General features: G+C 38.8%; 2 protein-coding genes across 2 annotated transcripts; one reads left to right on the top strand and one right to left on the bottom strand.

Moving 5' to 3' along the window:
• Positions 1-1,816: 1,816 nt before the first annotated feature.
• LOC140230856 (galactose-1-phosphate uridylyltransferase-like) lies at positions 1,817-13,586 on the bottom strand. The gene is made up of 11 exons (XM_072311002.1): positions 13,477-13,586; positions 12,617-12,786; positions 11,441-11,519; positions 10,566-10,614; positions 9,911-10,040; positions 8,774-8,830; positions 7,229-7,351; positions 6,411-6,543; positions 5,674-5,757; positions 4,769-4,923; positions 1,817-1,951 (listed from the first exon to the last, which is right to left on the bottom strand). Exons 1-11 carry the CDS (start codon positions 13,505-13,507, stop codon positions 1,877-1,879), a joined length of 1,086 nt encoding a protein of 361 aa, XP_072167103.1. The 5' UTR covers positions 13,508-13,586; the 3' UTR covers positions 1,817-1,876.
• A 4,375-nt stretch (positions 13,587-17,961) lies between these two features.
• Positions 17,962-19,680, top strand: LOC140231209 (uncharacterized). The gene has a single exon (XM_072311355.1). The coding sequence runs from the start codon at positions 17,962-17,964 to the stop codon at positions 19,678-19,680; it is 1,719 nt and encodes a 572-aa protein (XP_072167456.1).
• Positions 19,681-21,428: the final 1,748 nt, after the last annotated feature.

Below are 21,428 nucleotides of genomic sequence, written 5' to 3'. Positions count from 1 at the left end.
ATGATGCATTTTATGGTCAAAACACAGAACGAATATAGCCCATCTCTTTTTATTTTTGTCATTCCTCTCATTAACACCATGCATCGTCATCATACCATGTACTAATATGAGACGGGACATCACTATAGTTTAAGACAAACTAGTTGACAGCCATCAGGCTGAGGCTCCCACTTTCTCTTGCGTGCAGCAAGGACAGCATGCGACCCCTTCCCACCATATTGGAGGGGAGTGTCAACATACATTGAAGGGTGACGCCCATCTACAGTGGGTAGCCAATCACAGCTGGGAGACATGGACACATGGACACTCCATCCCTGCTTGAGAAACTTTGCACATTGCCCAATTGAATCTGAACTGGAAACTTGCAAACTTTTAACCAGCAGATACGTCACCCTAACTAGCAAAAATATATGAGTTTCAAGAATATATAAGACTTCATTTTTCGCACCTCAAGGAAGCATAATTAATATCAAACTACTACACTGTACTATACCACTACAACTAATCAACTACTACTACTACTTTGACCCTGTCAAACATCAGATACTTCCAATAATTTTTAGAATTTTACAAGAACACTTTTCTTTCTTCCTAGCAAAGCCATACTTTCATCTAATCATTTGGCACACAATGATGTGGATGAGAACTTCACTCAAGATTCCAGAGGTCTCAGGTTCAAATCCTGATGGAATCCCATTTTCTTTGCTCATTTTTTCACTAATACATTAAGATTCAAAATTGTTACAGACAAGTGATTATATTAGTGCAAATAATCAGGAAGAGATATTAGAACCCTTCCCCCCCCCCCCCCAAGACCACAACACTTGCTATTGTAAACAACAGTGCTCTTTATGATGGACCTAACTTGACATGGAATTCCTACATTATGATGGACTTGCCTGAGAACCTTGTGATGTAGGACTTGTAACATTCCATCCTTCTCCTATGCTTTTCTTGATTTCTAGTTCCATTTCAGAAACTATCATTCAATTTTGGAATAGACATTGGGTGCAAAATTTGCCAGTGATTCGGGGGGGGGGGGGAGCAAAATAAAAGACATTTGTTGTGTTTAAGATGCATGACATTCACATTGAATATTTGCCCATCAATGATAAAAGACACTTGAGTTGTTATTTCTTAGTCTCCTTTCAAGCCACTCTCATGACAGGAAAACATAACTGCATGTAAGTTGATTATCAGCGCTCACCGACTATGAACGGCAACAGTTGTTGTTCATCATCATTGCATCCCTGGCAAAATGACTCAGATTGTGGGAGTTTGTCACTAGCCTTTACACTTCTGTTCATAACAGCATGGCTGACTCACTCCCCCACTAGTATTTCAGGGATCTGAGCAGGGTTTTTCTCGGTTTGTACTCAAGATTTACCACGGTATTTCACATTCTCCCTTTCCTCACAGTGTTGAAGTGACTGTTTGATGCAAAATTTCAGTCACAACTTTACAAATGCGGCAAAAGATATATTTGCTTTTTTTTTTAGCTTTCATTCAGCGCATGTCAAAGCATATGATGACCTAGCCAGGTATTGTACCCTCACTAAATTGACACATTACTTCAAAACAGGCCAAACACAGTACAGTGCACTCCCATTTTAACGAACATGGTTATAACGAAATTCCAGTTACAACGAAATAAAAGTTCAGGCCACAATATTATCGGCTCTATGTTTTTTATTGTTTATTTGTTCGGTTATAGCAAAATTTCGATATAAGGAAAGGAAACTGCTGGTCCCGAGGACTTCGTTATAATGGGAGTCCACTGTATTAGCAAAAAAAAAAAAAGATGGGGGTGGGGGTATGAGGTTCAGAGCAAAAGCACCATGCAAGCAATCACAGCAAGTCCTGTAAATCCTCGCCATTATGAGCTGCTTCCTGGGGTGTCATCCCTCAGTTTGTAGTGTACCTCTGGCAGGGCCCTCAGTTTACTGGCTGCCTGCAATGATGAGACCCAATGCCAGCAGGAGATATGATTTACTACATTCACCTACATTGTATTTTTAGCACATAGAGAGCTGCAAATAGGCAGTGCACTTTAAACATTTCATTCATAAACACAGGGGTTAGGGAAAAATGTCTTCACCTATAAATCTGAACAAATCAACATGGAATATCATCACAGCCACTCTATGTTGGAATTAACTTTTACGTACACTATACTGTAAAAATCAAACAAACCGAACAGCACAATTTTTATTAGAATTGGACATAAACTGAGACATTACACTTACAATTTTACACATCTGCACAAAAAAAGTGGCAAGTAAGCTGAGAGGAGGTGACGTTCTGGCTTAACATCTCTCTTGTTTATTGGCACAGAAAATCTTTACTAGATTCTCTCTTCTTTTTGTTTGATGAAATGACAAGAAAAATCCATCATATAAAATAATGGTAGGATTATAAAGACTAACTATCTATGACTTACACAGGAGAGAGCAGTTTAGGAGCAGAGACTTTGATAAAAAATAACATTTTTACTACCACTTAATATCGTACAATTGTCAGACAGTGACGTTATCACCCATCTTATTTGCAAGTCAATTTCATGAAAACATGAGAAACCATAAAAGTATTAAACTTTCTTTTTTCCGACCTGATTTCACAGAAGCCTTTGATATTTTATTTGCTGGAATTGATTCCACTCAATGAAGTCAACATTACCAAGAAATAGCTTTTTACTTTAAGCAGTACGTTTTCAAAGGACATTTTGGGAAGCCATATGATCACATGAGGATAATGAATTCAACTTTTAAACAAATGTATCATGCACCGAGAGCCTTTAGTTGAAATTATGGATTTCGAGGTGACAGGAATGGTGCAATTTACGTCAATGAGGAATCCATAATTTTACTAGAGCCTTGAAATAGCGCATGATTTCATAATTTGTTTCATATCCCCAAACACATCTTTTTAAATGAAATCAAAAGATGTTTTCACTTAAAAAAAAAAAAATATTCCTTTAGCTTTGCTGTTGGCTTGTATATTGCAGCACAGACGATCATAGAGCGTACCATGCACATGCAGGGGACATAATTATACGCAGTGGTCTATAAGGCTGACATCAATAGCACTTTAACCTGTTGAGGACGGACTGATTTTGCTAAAACATACATTTCCCATAGACACTTGCCCGAGTATAGTCAGGACTCGTCCTCATTGGGTTAAACATGCTATCTATGAATATGATGCCACATTCATGATAATACATAGTGAACTCTCCCATGAATATAACATCACTGTCATCTTGTCTTCAACATAGCAATGTTATGTTTGGTCACATGATATTGTGTAGACCAATCACTTCACATGATTTCACTAAGAATATAATGTAAAATATTACATACATTTTGATAATTATTTTGTTTGGTTTAATATCCGAGATGTACAAAAATGTTATCATCAGCCCTCTTTTCCCTATAGTAGAAAAACACTATATGCAAAAAAGGAGCATTCACCAACTAAAGGCATTTTATTTTAACACGTTGACTTTGAGAAGGACTCACTTTCAGAAACACATACAACCTGTATGGTTGCATACTACATTCACACCTTGTAAACCTTGTCTGTTGATCAGCCAGATTTAGGGGACCCACAAACAGGTTGAATGGCCACAAGAAAACAACTTTGTGTAACTTCCTTGTTTTATGTAAAGCACAGATCCTTAGTATGTGTTTTTATGTGTTCATCCCAAGGGAAAGAAGTCTTAAATTCTTGAAGAATATGTACAGTCAAGATGTTAGTGGTATAAAATCCCCCCCCAAAAAAAAAACAAACAAACAAACAAACAAACAAAGAAATCCAGACAGATGAGGGATTCCCTTGATATTCAAAAAAAGAGAAACAAACAGGCAAAAAAAAATTGACTTTATTCTTGAAGCAGAGATCTAAAAAAAAAAAAGATAATCTGCATGATATGAGTAATCATCAGTGTTGAATTATCCTACTGAGATGGTGCTCTGAAATGAATGCTTTTGAGTGTCCTGTTTCTGCACAAGTTTACTATTCCAAGCTGTGTGGCAAGCAATGTGTAGATTCACGAAGGTTACCCATGACGTTAAAAACATTGCAAGGAAGACATTCATGAAGGCTTCTAAGTCAAGTCAGTATGAGTAAAACTAAAGAAGCACTCTGAGAGCGCAGACCTCCATCACACAGCTCATTTCCACCACTGATCTTGTTTTTCCATAGAGATCAGTGATTTCCATCCATATGTATGCATGCTGAAAATCGTCCAATTTCCCAATATAGAAGCCTTTTGTTATGTCATCAACTTCCAGCTGCACGGCGGGCCTTGCCCTAGCAGAAACTAGAGCATGCACTTTAGTGCGTGTATGCAAACCTCAAAAAATGTGCAGCTTGAGCTCCTAAGTTCATTGACCCTACCTACCAAAATATTGAAAATCCTTCTTAAAATCCATAAAATTCTTGGATCACTACCAAAATTTAATCATCTGTTCCTTGTGCCATTCTCAACCTTTCTTGTAAGTTTCTTCCAAATCCGTCCACAACTTTTTAAGTTATTTTGCACACAGACAACTCATCAAACAAACAAACAAACAAATGCCGATGAAAACATAACCTCCTCCCTTAGCGGAGATAAAAAAACAAACAAATCTCTGAATTCTACACATCTCCTACTGCAAACATAAAGCATACAGGGGCAAGCAAGAGTAGGAATGTTTGATGTCAAATTATTTCAACAACGTCCAACAACTGCTGGATTAAAAATCGATTGCAGAATCAGAATGTTTACCTGCTCAGCTGTGAGGTCTCGCTGAGACTGTGCCAGCATCTCATAGCCAACCATGAACTTCTTCACCGTGGCAGATCTCAGCAGAGGGGGGTAATACAGTGCATGGAGCTGCCAGTGGCTGTTGTCTTGATCAAGCTCCTCCCCTGTAGGTGCACCTAAAAAGAGGTCCAGTAGAGAGCCTCAGTGACATCTATTATGTCATACAATTTAACAATCAGTTTGTGCATTTTAGCATCCAACAAACAACATACAAAATATATGCATCACTTAGTTTTTACAGGGAGATGTTCCTTATTGTGAGACATGACAATAACAGTGACAAGAATATTTCAATTAGTGATTACAGTGCTAATACCACTACTGCTACCATTACTACTACTACTACCACCACTACTACTACTACTACTACTACTACTACTACTACTACTACTACTACTACTACTACTACTACTACTACTACTAGTACTACTACTACTACTACTACTACTACTACTACTAGTACTACTATTACTACTACTACTACTACTACTACTACTACTACTACTATCATTACTACTATGTACTATTATCACTATTACTTGATACTACACTATTTCTTTTTAATATGTATGATGATGATAATGAAAATGTGTAAAGATGATAGACCTTAATAGAATCTGCAGGAAATACAATAAACAAGAATAAAGAATGTTTTTAACATCTGTTTACTTAATAGATAGATAGATAGATAGATAGATAGATAGATAGATAGATAGATAGATGGATAGATAGATAGACAGGGTACAGAGAGTCAGACATGAAAAAGAAAAAATATCATCAGGAAGAAAACAGAAAAGAATGGTCTTAAGGGGGCAAAACAACAGAAACATCTGTGAAGAGACAAACCAAGACATGAAATCACTCACCATGCCAGCCCATTGAGTATGGGAAAGTAGTCTCAAAGAGATTGTCATACTTTGTCAGCAACCGCTTCATAATATCCGAGAGGTCTGTTTGCAATATTGAAATTGAAGACGAAGCATAGTTAATTTTTCTTTTAACAAGCATAAATTTACGTCGATGTAGGGCAATTTGTCAATCAGTTGCAAGCATAAATGGAGTTTCAACATAGCAGACTCTTTGATTCTTCACTCCTCAAGTACAAGAAACTGATCTAATCTAACTGCATCATGTTCAATCCAGTTGTCTATTGCACTGCGAAGAGGGTGGCAACATCAATTCTTGAACCATACCAAAATCTTTGTTTTGATACTATTTAACTAAACAGGAATAGCATCATGGAATCATGTCAGAGATATATCCATTCAAAAAATAGTTTATGCAATAGGGCAAGCTATTAGAAGTGACACTAGAGAAAATATTTGTTAAAGATTTCCAAGTAGCATCAGTTTGTTTATGCAAACTCCACTCAGAACAATTACCCTGTCAATCAAATGTAACACTGAGACTCATGAATGATATAGAATCCAGCTGTTTATAGAAGATAAACATACACTTCCAAAAGACCTCTTAACATTTTGAAAGTGAAATGAAATAGATATGTCGTCTTATCATAGGCAGGAAAATTTTCCAAGGCTCTCAGAACTAAAGACAGCATCGGTTTCTCTGGCTATCTGCTATAAAAGACTGTGGTCAGACTCACCATTTCTCTCCTCATCGGTCAAGTCTGGTAGCCGCAGGACATGTCGCCGTGGTAACAGCATAGTCTCATAGGGCCAGGTCGCCCAGTATGGCACCACGGCGAGCCAAGACTTGTTCTCGACAACGATCCGTTCCTGCCACAATGACAATGACACATAAGGTGAGATTTATTAGTTGCGTAGCCAGCCATTTCCAGTATACCCATGAACTCTTCCTCTTCTTGAGAGACCTATTAATCCATTGAGGACAGACTAATTTTCCAATAACACTCATTCCCATTTACCCCAGCCCAAGAATAATTGGGACTAGTCTTCAACGGGTTGGGGAACACATCAAACATCAGAAACATATTTCTGTGGTTTGGAATTGTATTTCTATTCAAATGATTACTATCTATTGTTCAAGTGTGTGTTGTTGGTTTTTTTTTCTTCTTTCAGGAGTTACCTTTCATGTCAGCCCTTCCCTGTTCATATGTACTATTTTTACATCAGTTGAAGAATTATCAGAAGCCTCTAATCACTATACTTGTAACTGATCTTTGAATTGGCAACACACTTATTGGAGGGTTAAAGGTAATGTTCCTATCTTACATTGGCATATTTTTCTTTGTGTGTGTGTGTGTGTATGTGTATGTGTGTGCATATTTTAGGACCGACTGTGGAAATGACAGCTGTAGGTCCCTTTCGCAGGACTAGGAAATGAGGATAAAGTGCCTAGCCTACAAGCAAAACCTTTACTGCTTGCAGACTTGAACCAGAAACCTCAGAGTCGAGAGACCAAGGTCTTATCCACTGAACCACAATGGCTTGATATTCATACCTTTTTCTCTGCCTCCAGATTGACGTAATCTACCAGCATCGGTGTGCCCCGCTCCTTGTAGTACTCTCTCTGCTTCTCATCCTTTATCCTGGGTTCATTGGGCATGAAATTACTGGCCCACATCTGTCGGCACATTGAAAGAGTAAAACCTCATGAGGCCAGCACATTCGCACACAAATGAGAGTCATAAGCCATATTCAAATACAGTATTCATCACATAATCGGGCATCTGATAATCGGGAACCTCGCTTAAATGACATACGCTTCCCAGAAACATTTCCAATGCATGTTATTTTCACTGGATAATCGGGCGGGGACCTCTGATAAACGAGACAATTTTTCTTCAAGCGATCTTTGATTTTGTTGATATTTTACACAAAAAATCTACCAAAATACCACAACAATATTTCAAAGATTCCCTATCAGTTGTCGTTTACATCGAACTTACAAAGCAAGCTTCGGACTGGTGTGTTTTGACCTCCGTCCATCCAGTACACGTACATGCATAGCCACAAAAGCGCCGTGTATAAGTATCCATAAGAGAGGTGACATAAGAAGAACCCGGTTGCGATTACTCTACATCATTGCGAGAATGCAGGGAGAGCTAGAGGGTCGCGCCGAGGGGTAGCGTGGTTGTGTATTCATGTACATGTGCAGTACGTCAGTATGCATGTGTGTGTGTGTGTGTGTGCACTACATGTACATGTCGTATGCCGTTAGTGTATGGTGAGTGCTCATCGCGAAATCGGGCACCCCGCTTAAAGGGGCCGTGTTTGCTACTCCCAGCCTGTCCCGATTATGCGATGAATACTGTATTATACTTTCTGGTGAGAAGGGTCACATGGACAAGTTGATGATTATTATCTGGTGGGGGTGGTGGTAAGTACAAATATTTGACGAAGAAGTAGTAGTGACAGAAGTAATAGTAGTAGTAGTAGTAGTAGTAGTAGTAGTAGTAGTAGTAGTAGTAGTAGTAGTAGTAGTAGTAGTAGTAGTAGTAGTTAGTAGTTGTAGTAGTAGTAGTAGTAGTAGCAGTATAGTAGTTAGTAGTAGTATAGTAGTTAGTAGAAGTAGTAGTAGTAGTAGTAATAGTAGTAGTATAGTAGTTAGTAGTAGTATAGTAGTTAGAAGTAGTAGTAGTAGTAGTAGTAGTAGTAGTAGTAGTATAGTAGTTAGTAGTAGTAGTAGTAATTGTTGTTGTTGTAGTAGTAGTAGTATTAGTAATTGTTGTTGTTGTTGTTGTTGTTGTTGTTGTTGTTGTTGTCGTCGTCGTCGTCGTCGTCATCATAGCAGCAGCAGCAGTGGAATATCTTTATAAAATTTACATTGGTAAACAAACAGTAAAAAGTGAATTACACCATGCCACTTACCAACTTAATAGGCCTTCACAGCCTGCATGTTTTCATGCACTTTACCACACAATACTTTTACTGAAAATTCTGGCATTTCATGATGCAAGAAACACTAATCAATGTACATGGACAGAGAAAACTACTCTTAAAACTATCTCAACAGAAAAAAAAAATAGATACTACTGCAAATTACCTGGCAATGAGGATGAGGATTTGAACACCCCATAGTGGCTCCTTTATTCTCAAAGATCTGTAAAACAAGGGAGGAAAAAAAGCAGAAACTGCAGATAAGTCACATGAGTAGGTGAAATACATAAGCCTGCTGAATAGGAGCCTGTAATCAATGCATTACTTGCTCTAAGATTACAGGAGCTCAGACATGGTATAGCATGTGTATAAACAGGGATGTTTTCCCCAGCTAGTGTTTCATGTGCATAAGTCTGTCTTCTTCTTCTTCTTTTTTAGGATACTCTTATATTAGGTATGCCAAGAACATGAGTTTTGTAGATGTCAGTACACACTGCACTATTAAAATTCACAAACTTGAATGCACAACTGCAGGTGCTTCTTCTCATGCAGCTTAAATAATAACATTAAATTAGTATTTTCTTCTGGAGTACTACACCTCTACAAACATGGAACATTTTGCAATAACTGTGTGAAAATGATAACACATTTTTTTTTTTTTTGAAGATACCAAAAAAGGAGGAAAAAAATCTCTCATTCTTTGAATCATAAAATAGAACAAAGCAGCTGGAATTGGACAAGCATGGAAAAACGAATCATGCAAAAATATCTTTGTCCACAGTTGGTAGCACTGAGAGTACCATATCATACATAGGAGGAAACCTTTTCTGCATATGATTAAGACAACACACACTGTAGGTATTCTACTCTTGGATTTCATTTCATTTTCAAAATATCAAGAGGCCTATAGGTAGAGTATGTTTATATCCTCAAAACAAATGGATTCTATATCATTCACTTGTCTGTAATACCACATTGTTGAAATAGATGAAGAGACAGCAGGTTTAAACTGAATTAAGTATCCAGTTCAGAGAGGATCAAATAACATGCTTAACAAAGCTAAGTTTTGAAACTTTCTCCATCTAATCTTTTCACTTTGCTGCAACATAGATCTGACCATTGCACCAACACATCATAGTTGTATATTCTGAGAATTATCAACAAGAAAATTATGCATAAAAGAACTTTCAGTGTGAATGCAGTAAACTAGGAATGATGCTACTTTAGTTCATCTTTCGATATGTCACTCAGCAGGGTGGGCTGTGTCTTCAGGTAAACTTCCACTCCAAGTTCTCGCACATACCTGAACCCATCTATACTTTGCTCCAAAGTCTGTGATGAGTTCCGCCCACTTGTCCACCACTGCCCTGATTTCAGCCAATGACATAAGAGGTAGAGTTATGTCCGACCAAGGGTGGAAGCACATGACTTGACTGGTGGGAGGGAATAGAGGCGGTAGGAAGAGCAAAAGAGAATATTAGATGAATACGTAGTCATTATGGTGTTGGTCAGAAAAATTTAAAAATGGCTATTCATATCCTGAAATGAAAACCTGCAATATCACACAAAAAATATATATGTATCTGCTATATTTATGTAATTCATATCTACTATCTAGAAAAATATAAACTCAGGCAGTGAAGCTTACAACAGCTTGATTTCTCTGTTAATGCTGATGTGAACCTTTTTTTTTTTTTATTGTAAAAAGGCTGGCATCTACCAAACAAGTACATACAATATTATGCTGAAGACACAGTAAGCACTCAATTAAAAACACATTCCCCTTCATCCTATCCCTAAATGAAACAAAAAGAAAAGTTTCAGAGATTTACAAGATATCAAACAAGAAAAATATGTAAAGAGAGAGGGGACCATGTTCTTTGAGAGTATATTGAGAGATGCCCTTGAACAACATACAGTAGGGAAAATAGGATTTACTGGGGGAATTGTTTACATACCAAGTACCCACTGCTGGTGCACACTGTAGTAGATGGTGCTCACTGGGCCCTGACAAAGCAAAGAGGACATAAAAAGAATCTTGCCATGACATCAGTTGTTAGTAAATCATTGATAATTCATTTAATCATATCTGCCAGAATTCTAAACAGGTAAAAATATGCCACTCGTGGATTAGATAAAGAACAACAGTGAATCTGGAATTTTATCCTCCAAATATGACAGCATGAAGTGAAACACATAGAGCCTAAACAGTTTTGCAGCTTATAAGATGTGGTAGGTTACTGACTGCCAACAGATCTGTTACTATCAATGACCTACTTGAAAATTCATGCCATGGACAGTGAAAACAAAATGAGAATGCCAGCACATTTACTCTGCACAACAGCATTAAGTGCAACACAGAGATGGCATAGGCAGATAGGCAACACATAAAACCACACACATACTGTTGTGCCTGAAATAAAAATCAACAAACTGCCACATTGTCCTATTGTTCCTATTTATTAACCCCTTGCTTCTGGCATAGTTGCAATTCATAATAGGGTTGACACCTGTCACATTTGGTTCATGAACAGAATGGGTCAATAGTAGTTGCAATGTCATTGCTTCCCCATGAATGACCTATCAACCCATCGAAGACTAGTCCCAAGTACACTCAGGCAGATGTCTATGGGAAATGTTATGTTACAACAAAATCAGTTTGTCCTCAATGGATTAAATTGCCTCATGAAGCCAACTCCCCTTATATCAAAACATTGTACTTATTTGTTTTCTGGTCTTTGATCCACAACCAGAAGTCATTAAACAGATATTAAAAGTATCCCAACATGCTGGAATACAGCATGCTGTTGTTGCCATGGTAACAGCATCTTACCTGGTGTTGGGGCTCCTTCTTGCAAAAGAGCAGGGAAGTCGTTTTCAAACAGAAAGGTGCTTGGGTAGTCTGGATTTACCTGTGTGGGTTTTCAAACATTTGGAACTAAAATTCATTTGTGGTCAGGAAATGACTGTCACCGCGCAGAAAATTATCATCATTTATGACACATGATCAAGTTATCTTTAACAAAGTTGCAGACATTATGCTGCAAAGGCTAGAATTTGATGATTGAGCAAATACTCAAGAAATTGTAAATTTATAGACTTAAATACTTTGTACCTTATGTCTGGATTTCAAATTCTAAAATGGTTTTAAAAGTCCAAACATTTCAATTTCCACAAGACATGCTAGTGTGGTGTTTAAATTGGGCACAACTGTTTTTAAATGCCTAATGGTAATCTCCTAGCAGTCTGAATGCAATCAAACATCAGAAACAATTTTCTCAAAACTATTTGTCTGAAGCTTGGCTTTCACATCATTCTTGTGGTAGAAACAAGTATATGTGGAAATAAGGTGGAATAAATTGTATAGAAAGCTTATACAGCTTGGATAATCTACTGAGGATGTTGGTGTGTGGCAAATGTATCACATGGGTCATCTACTGTAATATATATCTGCTTATTGGAAAACAAAGATACACAAAACAAATCTGGGGCCCGTTGCATAAAAGTTACTATTATGGTAACTTTGCCATCCAATGGTAACTACCATGGCAACAATACTCAACAGCCAATCAAAATCAAGAATTCCATGGAAGTTACCATTGGATGGCAAAGTTACCATAATAGTAACTTATATGCAATGGGCCCCTGATCTTGTACCACTGGATGCTGGAAATCATGAACTTCATCAATTTCCAGGACAAATATTTTTAGATCAATCAGCACCCATATCATGCGCAAATAATCATATCACAGAGAGGAAGATGGGTGGATAGGTGACGCATTTATTGTAAAAGTGGAATTTTTGCACATTTCGCGCAACAAGAACCTAGCGCAAAAATAAAAACATGTGAATATTTTTGCTTGCCATATGTTCTAGTAGTTGATATCTTGATTCTGCGGAATTAAAAACACATGAAACTCTTCTTACTGGGCTGAGGGCAAAAAATTATTTGCGCAAAAAATATCCACTTTTACAGTATAACTTGAGGAAGATGAAACCTGAACTGACATCTCCGTGAGCCCTCGTGGCACCGGGACAGAGCGGATTCTTTGGGTCGTGTCTGGGTATCTTCTGCTCAGGCAGCTTCTCCACCTGTCCCTTCCAAGGTCGCTTCATGCGATGAGGTGACACCAAGATCCATTCCCCTTTCAAGGGGTTGAATCGTATATGCTGATGCTCTGAAGATGGACAAGACAATTGCGTTAAGATTTCACTGATTGACAGAAAAGTTTCCCCAAACACAAAGCGGGTATGCATATTCAACAAATGCGGAAAGATTAGGGAATAACTCAGCGAAAGTCTGATGAAAATCAGACCAGTCTATTCATTTAAAACTTATTAATTTTAATACTACAGTTTTGGTTGATTCCATGTGCTGCCTGCTACATATGGGGACTCTGCAACCAAGTCTGCAGCACTGCATGATGCCACAGTCTGAAAAGAATATAAAACAAATTCATTTTGTCAAACATAGAGGGAGCACCTGACTTTACACCGGCCTCTGGGAGGCATGAAGAAGGGGAGGGAATGCGTACATCGCAGACCACTTAGATCTACTCAAATAGAGTTAACATTTCAAAAGTGGAGAGACTTCTGGTAAAAGCAGGATTGTTAATCAAGATCAAGAAGTAAATTTGTCATGGGTCTACTTTGAATTGAGATCCCTATTCATGTTTCTAAATGATTTAAGATATCGTTCTAGCAGACTAGGGCCAACTGTATAAGTGGCAACACAAAATCAAGCACATGGGACTACAGTAAGTGGTATGCAAGCTGAAACGTGTGTCTATTTCAGCCCTTGTATTTCACACATCCTAAAGTTATTCGAGATGACAGTCTCAGAAATGTTTAAATACTATGACAGGTACCGTTAAAATCGAACGTTGTGACTGCTGCCATGGTTCAGTCGAAGTCCTAGACGTGTAGACGTAGACCGAGCTTGCGCACGAAAGATGAACACTTTTCGCGATGAATCGTGTTGCCTAGCCTGCATTCAAGTCGCGTACACCTCAGCTCTAATTGGCGCAACCCCCACCCCACTCCACCCCACCCCACCTCCACCCGGACCCCCACCCCACCCCACCCCATGATACTAGTACTGTAGTAGCCTGAGAACGTGAGCGGGGGCAGCCCATGAGCTTTTCTAGCCAAGAGTGCCTTTATAAAAGGAAACTGCCGGACCAGTTGAAAGTTAGACTGACTAGAAAGAGTAAGGCTCAACAGTGAAAATTTGATCAAAACGGAATGAAATTTAGGCAAGGGAACATGAAACTGTGAAATTTAGGCAAGGGAACATGAAACTGTGAAATTTCGCTAATTAGCAAGCTATTAGAATAATAGTCTCGCATTCACCGTATAGGGCGCCTTCTTTGCCATTTTTTCTTCTCTGTCTATTCTAGCTGTGTATGATATGTATTTATTACAGTGCAATATATATGTTCTTATGCTATAATGATATTTTACCTGTATCATTACTCCGGTATTTCAAATTAAACAAAGATAATCATAATTATGGCACAAGAAATTGAAAAAAAAAATTTTACTTGCCTCCGATTCGTACATCCTCTTATAACTGAAAAAAGTCAATATTTTTCAAGGCCCGCAAATCTGGAATTCTATACACTCAGATGTGAAATGTAAGAAGACAGTAAAAAGTGTATTTTACTTGGAAATTATTCTGGAATTACTCAATATCATTCTGAACTAATAATAGAGTGGTATGATAGGGGTGTGTTTGTGAAAATGGCATCTTGTGTATTGTTAATGTGCTTGTGTATGTTTTGTTTGTGTATGTGTGTACGTATGTGAATGTGCGAGCGTGTGCCGACTTTTTTTTCTTTGTCAGTTACTGGTTATAGTTTGTAGCAACCTGGTTTGTAGAAAGAAGAGACAATGCACTGTACTTACTTTCCCGTAGTTAGTTTCAAATAAGGCCCAGCGCCTTCTCATTAACCCCTTCACTTGATAACTTTGGTTGTTTGTTTGCTTGTTTGTTTTGTCACTCTTTCATGTTATACTTATCATACTATTGTCACATTTTTATGTATGCATGTTTTATTAAGTGAAAATAAATGAAATGAAAAAATGAAATGAAATAATTTGTGCAAAATCATCTCACAATCTCCATCAATCGTGTAAAAAAAAAAACCCCAAACTTTGTTCAATTATTTCTTTGCTCAAGTTTTCACTTATCAATTACATACATTTCTTGTCAAAGAATTGACAAAACATCGAAACATTCAAGTTATGCTTAGTCTAGGGAAAGGTGCAACAATGTCTTCTGTTAATCATAATAGTACTTCAGCAATGATTGCCAGATGATGTCACTTGTGGAATCTTGGTTTGGAATATCTATAAACTAAAGATTTAAAGTTCTAACAAAAGCAGGGGAGGATCCAGGAATTCTGTAAAGGGCCCGTGGCGCAACTAATATTTCTGGTGCCACTTCCGGTTTCATTTCAATTCTTTTTTCTTTTTATTTCTTTTGTTTTTAAAGAAAAGTAAAGGGGGCGTGCTCCTGGTGCGCCCCCTCTGGATCCACCACCGCAAAAGTGTGGAATAATAATGGTATACCAACAGAAGCAAAGTTGTTGTTGTTGTTGTTGTTGTTGTTATTGTTGTTGTTGTAATTGTTGTTGTTGTTGTTGTTGTTGTTGTTGTTGTTGTTGTTGTTGTTGTTGTTGTTATTGTTGTTGTTGTAATTGTTGTTGTTGTTGTTGTTGTTGTTGTTGTTGTTGTTGTTGTTGTTGTTGTTGTTGTTGTGTTTGAGATGCGTCATATAAGCATCTGGTAGTCTTACTGCAAGGCCACCACCTACGCTGTTCTTAGCACTAACAGTCACGTACACGTGTATTATTCAAACCAAAGAGAGTCGAAACGAGCGACGTGGGTCTTGGCTCTTGCTGGTGGCTTGTCGAGTAGTCTCACGTAATAAACGACTATCTGTCTGCTCTCCTTGTAATCACTACAGCTGGTAGGTGGGCAAAGAGTACTCACATTGAGCAAACAGGCTAAACCTCCACAGAACACTGCACAATCTTATTATCTGTAAACTCAGAGACTCCTAATACGGTTTCATGATATTTGGTCCTATACATTAGATTACTCCCATGAAATATCTGCACAATATAAGCAAAACATAAATTCTACCCAAAAAACATAACCCTAACCCTGGGCCTATTCCTAATCCTCACATCAAACTAAACCTAATTACCCCTATCACACCCCTTATACTAACCCTAAGTCCGTACAGAAAACAAGCCCGGAGCAGTAATGTTGCAGGAGCAAATGTCGTCTTACCTCTAATACATGTACCGATATAATGATTCGTCGCATATATGGTTGTCTATCAATGGAAGCTGATTCCTCAATACGTTTGCTTCTTGTGAAATGGTGACGATTTAAACAAAGGCTGCAGTCATTGTGATGAATAATAAATGAATCGAACAACAAATAAAGACCTATGTTAAATGTTTGATTTGGGGGAAGATCCCGTACTCCAAGGCAATTAATATTTTCAATGAAAACTTAGACGAAGAAAGAATAGGACAAATAAAATGACTGGCAATTACAGACAAAACAATGTATAATAACTATAACTGCAAACTATGAGCTAGCTACTACCCACTTATTTGCCGAAGGGTCCAAATTGGTGTGTAAATAATCTACTTACGTCGTAGAATGATTTCACAGTCGCCGTGGGTTTTTTTTTTTCTCATATCGGGAGAGCTAGAGTGACGTTTAACCACAGAGATTCATAAAACCTGTGCATTTAACTCAAACGAACATTTTAACAGCTCAGCAAAAGAAGAGAAGAAAAAAGAAAGTTATTGATAAGCGTGAGTCACAGTCTCCCGGCTCATCGAGTCACAATTCTAATAGAAGACCACTTTTAGATCGCATACCAACACTAGTTGTTTTTGTTTTGTTTTGTTTGTTTGTTTTCTTGTTTTGCGATTTCATTCAGTTTTCACTGATTTACCATGATTTTGTGTTCTGCACGATACATTTCCCCCATGCGTAATTTTCCTTGGTATAATTAACATCAATGCATAGTCACAACTTTATTGCAGAGCGCCAACTAGCGTCAGACGTGTATGAATGACAGTTATGATCACTATTTGCACTTTCTAATGACGTGAAAACTTGTGGATTTCGGCCAAAGCAGTCCATCCTTTTGTCAATGAACATCGCTGTTAAAAAGAAATATGATAATGATAACATAGGCATGAAAGAGTTTAATAAATAGATAAGAATACAAATAAAAAGAACAAGTTCAAGTTCAAGTTCATATTTATTCGTTTTTTCCACAATATACAAACATAAATCTCACTTTCTTAAGTGACAAAAACAATACATACAATTGTACAGAGAAGGCAACAATAATAGGAAAAAAAAAACTAACAGTAGTGATACATTGCAATAGGTACTAAGATAACGAAAGTGAAATGGTTTTCAATATATGCATTGTGTGAAAAAAACAACAAAAAACAACACCAAGTACCAACAATTAGAGCATGATCCCCTCTGACATAGATTATAAATCTGAATGACGACATATACCTTTACATATACAACTCGGATAATGTAATAGCAAAATTCTACTTGTGCATACTGAATTATTCACATAATTATTCTGGTATTCATGATGAAGTATCATTCATTAAGCATGTTAAGTGGACACGTGACTCAGTGAGCTCGACCCTATCCAATGGACAAAGCAATCAAGTATTATCAGATTGGCCGATAATTGCATTTCATCTGGTGGCCATCGAGCATCTTTACAGAGACAACACACTACATAAGGATTACTAGATATACTACATAATGCTTTCTTATGATAACAATTCCGTCGTCTGCTTATATAGTATATTCGCAGCCTCGCGCACAAAGAAAGTTTGAGAGTCTAGTATCGCCGCGCGTGCGCTCAAGAGTCGACCAGGTTTAGTGCGTTCCCCGAGTCCCGAGCGCCCGGACGCAGCAATAATCGGCACGAGAGTTTGGCGATTTGTCGGAGGACTGTCAGTCAGTCCTGGTGAGCGGTGGAAAGTGGAACGTTCACTTCGGCCTAATTGGATTAGACGTGCGTACACTTGTCACGAACTGGCAATAGCAGGGCATTTAATTTCCATCGGAATCGAACTTGTTCACAGGTGATCGGCTGACTCCTTTCACATATCCGATGTGACTGCTGTAGAGCTTGTTTTAAAGGACTCATGACATGAACATCTTACTTATTACTTCATCGTCAAGAAGGACAGACTGGTGTGGTTGTTTTGCACAGAGGTACCCTAATTATTGTCGGATGTGATTACCAGGATTACTATCGCTTGTTCACCGAGGAACATTTCGTCATGATTTCGACATCAAAATGCAGCGTCTTCGTCGTCTTCATACTAACACTAAACTCCATGAGTTGTTTTGGAGCAGCATTCAAATTCGGCCCGACGGATACCGTTCTTGTAGAAGGTAAGACGGCTGTGCTTCGATGTTCGGTGAAAAACCAGGGCAATGAGGTGGTTTACTGGTTCCATGTCGACACAGGGCAGTACATCAGTTACGACGAGAACATCTACTCGTTCGTGATGGAGAACAGATACTCAATCATTGGAGACCACAAAAAGGGAGAGTATTTCCTGACTATTCGAGATGCAAGGAAGTCTGACAAGGGGGAATACCGCTGTGTCTTCGGAAATAAGTTCCTCTCTGCGCGAATGGTAGTCCTGGTCCCGCCCGTCAGTGGGTCTCCGACTTGTGAGGTGCAGCCAGCTGCCGAAGGCATGACGCCCGGGAAGACGGCCACGCTGACGTGTACCTCGCAAGGAGGCGATCCACCAGCCGAACTCTCCTGGTATCGTGAGGACAAGCTCATCAAGGGTCCCTCGGCGCATTCCAATTCCATCCAGAGACTGGTTGAGGAGGAGGACAACGGAGTTCTCTTCACCTGCTCGGCGACCACACCGGCTCTGACCTACCCTCGAACGTGCTCGGTGATGGTGCTGAAGAATAAACCTATTGTTGAGCTGACTCCGCCCGAAATCAGTATAAAACACGGAGAGACGGCTCAGTTCACCTGCCGAGGAACTGGAGTGCCCAAAGTGACGGATTATCGCTGGTTTGTCAACTATGTGACTGTTGGCAGCCGGGTGTCTTCTCCTCGGTATACACTGGATAAAACCAATACAACTCTGACCATCCACAATGTCCAAGCTTGGGAAAATGGAGTTGTAGTTTCCTGTGAGGCAAGTATCACGTCTGGACTGAAAGGGAGGGCTAGCTCTACCCTCACCGTTAAACTTCCTCCCAATTTTAGGACTAAGCCCCCACCCACATCCACGAATAACGACAAGAAGGGAAACGGAACAAAATGGACCCCAAATGGACTTGGGCCTCATCCTTTCATGACTTCAAACATCGCAGCCATTGCCGGAGCATCTGCAGGAGGTCTAGTTTTGCTAATTTTGATGATCATGATAGCCGCCTACTGTGGCAAGGGAAGAAGTAGCAACTACCCCTCGGACAAGGGCGCTCCAGGTTCGCTGCGATATAAAACGTCACAACAGATTCTCGTCGAAGACGATTTCCCGATCTATGCCAAACCGATGAAAGTGAAGCGTCTGAATTGCGAGGTTCCAGAAATAAATCGACCAAACAGCAACTCAACCACGGCTTCGACAGCCGAGTCAGCACTGACAGGAGTGAGTTCCGACCAGAACAACGGCGTCGCCATTCCACTTTGTTTGCGGCCTCCTTCTTTAAAACGTTTTGGAAAGAAAACGACCTCGAATTACGAGAGGATAGGATTCGATGGTCCGTTGCCCTTGACTCGCCCCGAACCTATGGGAAGCGAAAGTAAAGAAACGATGCTTAATGAAGAAGCGTCAAGACCGGCAGAGCTTCGACAGAGTCAAACCAAAGCTTTAGATAACGATTCCAGTGTAAAACAGAAACATGTAGAATTAGTTTACGCTGATTTAGACTTGGTCGAAAATAACAATGACTCGTCTGCCAAGCAGACGACGCCTAGTGTATCGAATTCAGATGGCGTCGCGTATGCCAAACTTAGGTTATGAAAAGATAAGTTGCCTTCGTACATTATATTTTGATATAAAAAAGATAACGTTCAACGTTTACACTGTTGAGTTAAGCCGACCAAAGTAAGAGAAGTTTCGTCATAGCATGACACCACAAGGGCTTGATAAGTGATGGACGGCGCGATGCAAACTCGTTCCTTAAAACTGAAATTATTCCTATATAGGAGCTCTGTTCCTGACGCGAGGACACTGGAGGAAACCTAGTTTGTTAATAGTGTTGTACCTCGTTTGGGAAGTGAAATAAAATGAACGGATGCTTGCAAAGGAACCAACTCGTCAAATATTAGTGACAAAATTTTCGCTCCGCATGGCCACGTCTACAATTTAGATCAGCAGGCCCAAGAAACTATATTTCTGTCGTTTGGTGGAAAATAGTTTTTATTATGATTTTTACTAATCGTTGATAGTGTTTCTTAAGGTAGAGTAGAATATTTTTATTAATCTTAAAAACTTTGCGGTTCATTTGTAATTGCTTGGGCTGCAGAATCCTCTCACAGTAAGATGGGGTTCTCAAATTGGCAATACATTATGTAAGATTAAAGTTCCTGTTTCTTTCTCGAATTTATTCGTCTATTTATTTCTTTTGTTGCAGAAATTCTGTCCGATTGCCTTCACATCTAATGACTTTTAAGCTCCGTCTAATCTGTCTCCAGTATATGATACTGAGTGATATTTTAGAGTGCAAATATGATGGCTAGGAGATAATCGTATCTGCACCAAGTTTTCACCAACCTTCATTAGTTAAACAAGACTACTCTTATTTTCAAGTTTGCGTGGTGGTCTCGTTCTCCAGTAATGTATTGCTTGTTCATCGGAATTGCGGAAACATTATTTCATGATAATGAGTCAATCTCATTGATTACTTGTAAACTTGTTTAATACTTGTTGAAGTGTGCCTCACGTGTCAAACTACACCACTAAGTAGATAGTGTGTCGTGTTTTTGATATTGTAAACAAAGAAAAAATGTTTATCTAATGATCGTGCGAAACACAAACAAAGCGTGTACAATTTTCTTTCACGATGAATATCACACAAAAGTTATTACGGTATATAATGTGATGAAATTCTTAAGAATATCTTAATCACACACCAATGGCGTTAAAACACCGTTCCAACTTAATATGTCATTGTCAAACGTACTTGATAATGCTGGAGTTTACTGAAATCATTGCTGACTAAAACTCCTGCGATGTAACAAGAAAAGAGCATTTATTTCAATCCATGTTGACAATGTGATTTGCTTTTGGTGTTCAAGATTGATACAGAGATACCAAATAAGCTAGGAATTTTAGAGACGATCGAAACTAAGGCGACCAAAATAAGGAGACATGTGGCGGTTCTAAAAACGTAAAAACTGTTGCTCTATCAATCTAAACTCGTGCAGAAACCGAAACTTACATGATCAGGCACATTAATGTTGTTTGCTCCTTTTCTCATTAACACCTGCAAACGTGATGCAGAGCCACATCTTAAGAAGGCGGGAAATCCCCGTTCAGGAAAGTGTAATAGAATTTCCGTCTTTCCTCTCAAGAGGCTAATACTGGAAGACATTTCCCTTCAATCTTGTGAACAACTGAGAATAGGTCAAGGGTTATATCCATATTATGCGCCCGTGAATCATCAGGCTCAATACCCCCCATACAGGAGCAATGTCTAGTTTTCTTCTCTGATGAGCAAACAACTGGATTCCTTGACGTAATTTTTTGTTTGTTTTGAAGCAGTCGGT

This window comes from Diadema setosum, chromosome 7 (assembly GCF_964275005.1).
Source record: "Diadema setosum chromosome 7, eeDiaSeto1, whole genome shotgun sequence".
Classification (NCBI taxonomy): Eukaryota; Metazoa; Echinodermata; class Echinoidea; order Diadematoida; family Diadematidae; genus Diadema; species Diadema setosum.
Note: the sequence above shows the minus strand (reverse complement) of the source record. Positions and strands in the feature narration are given on the sequence as shown.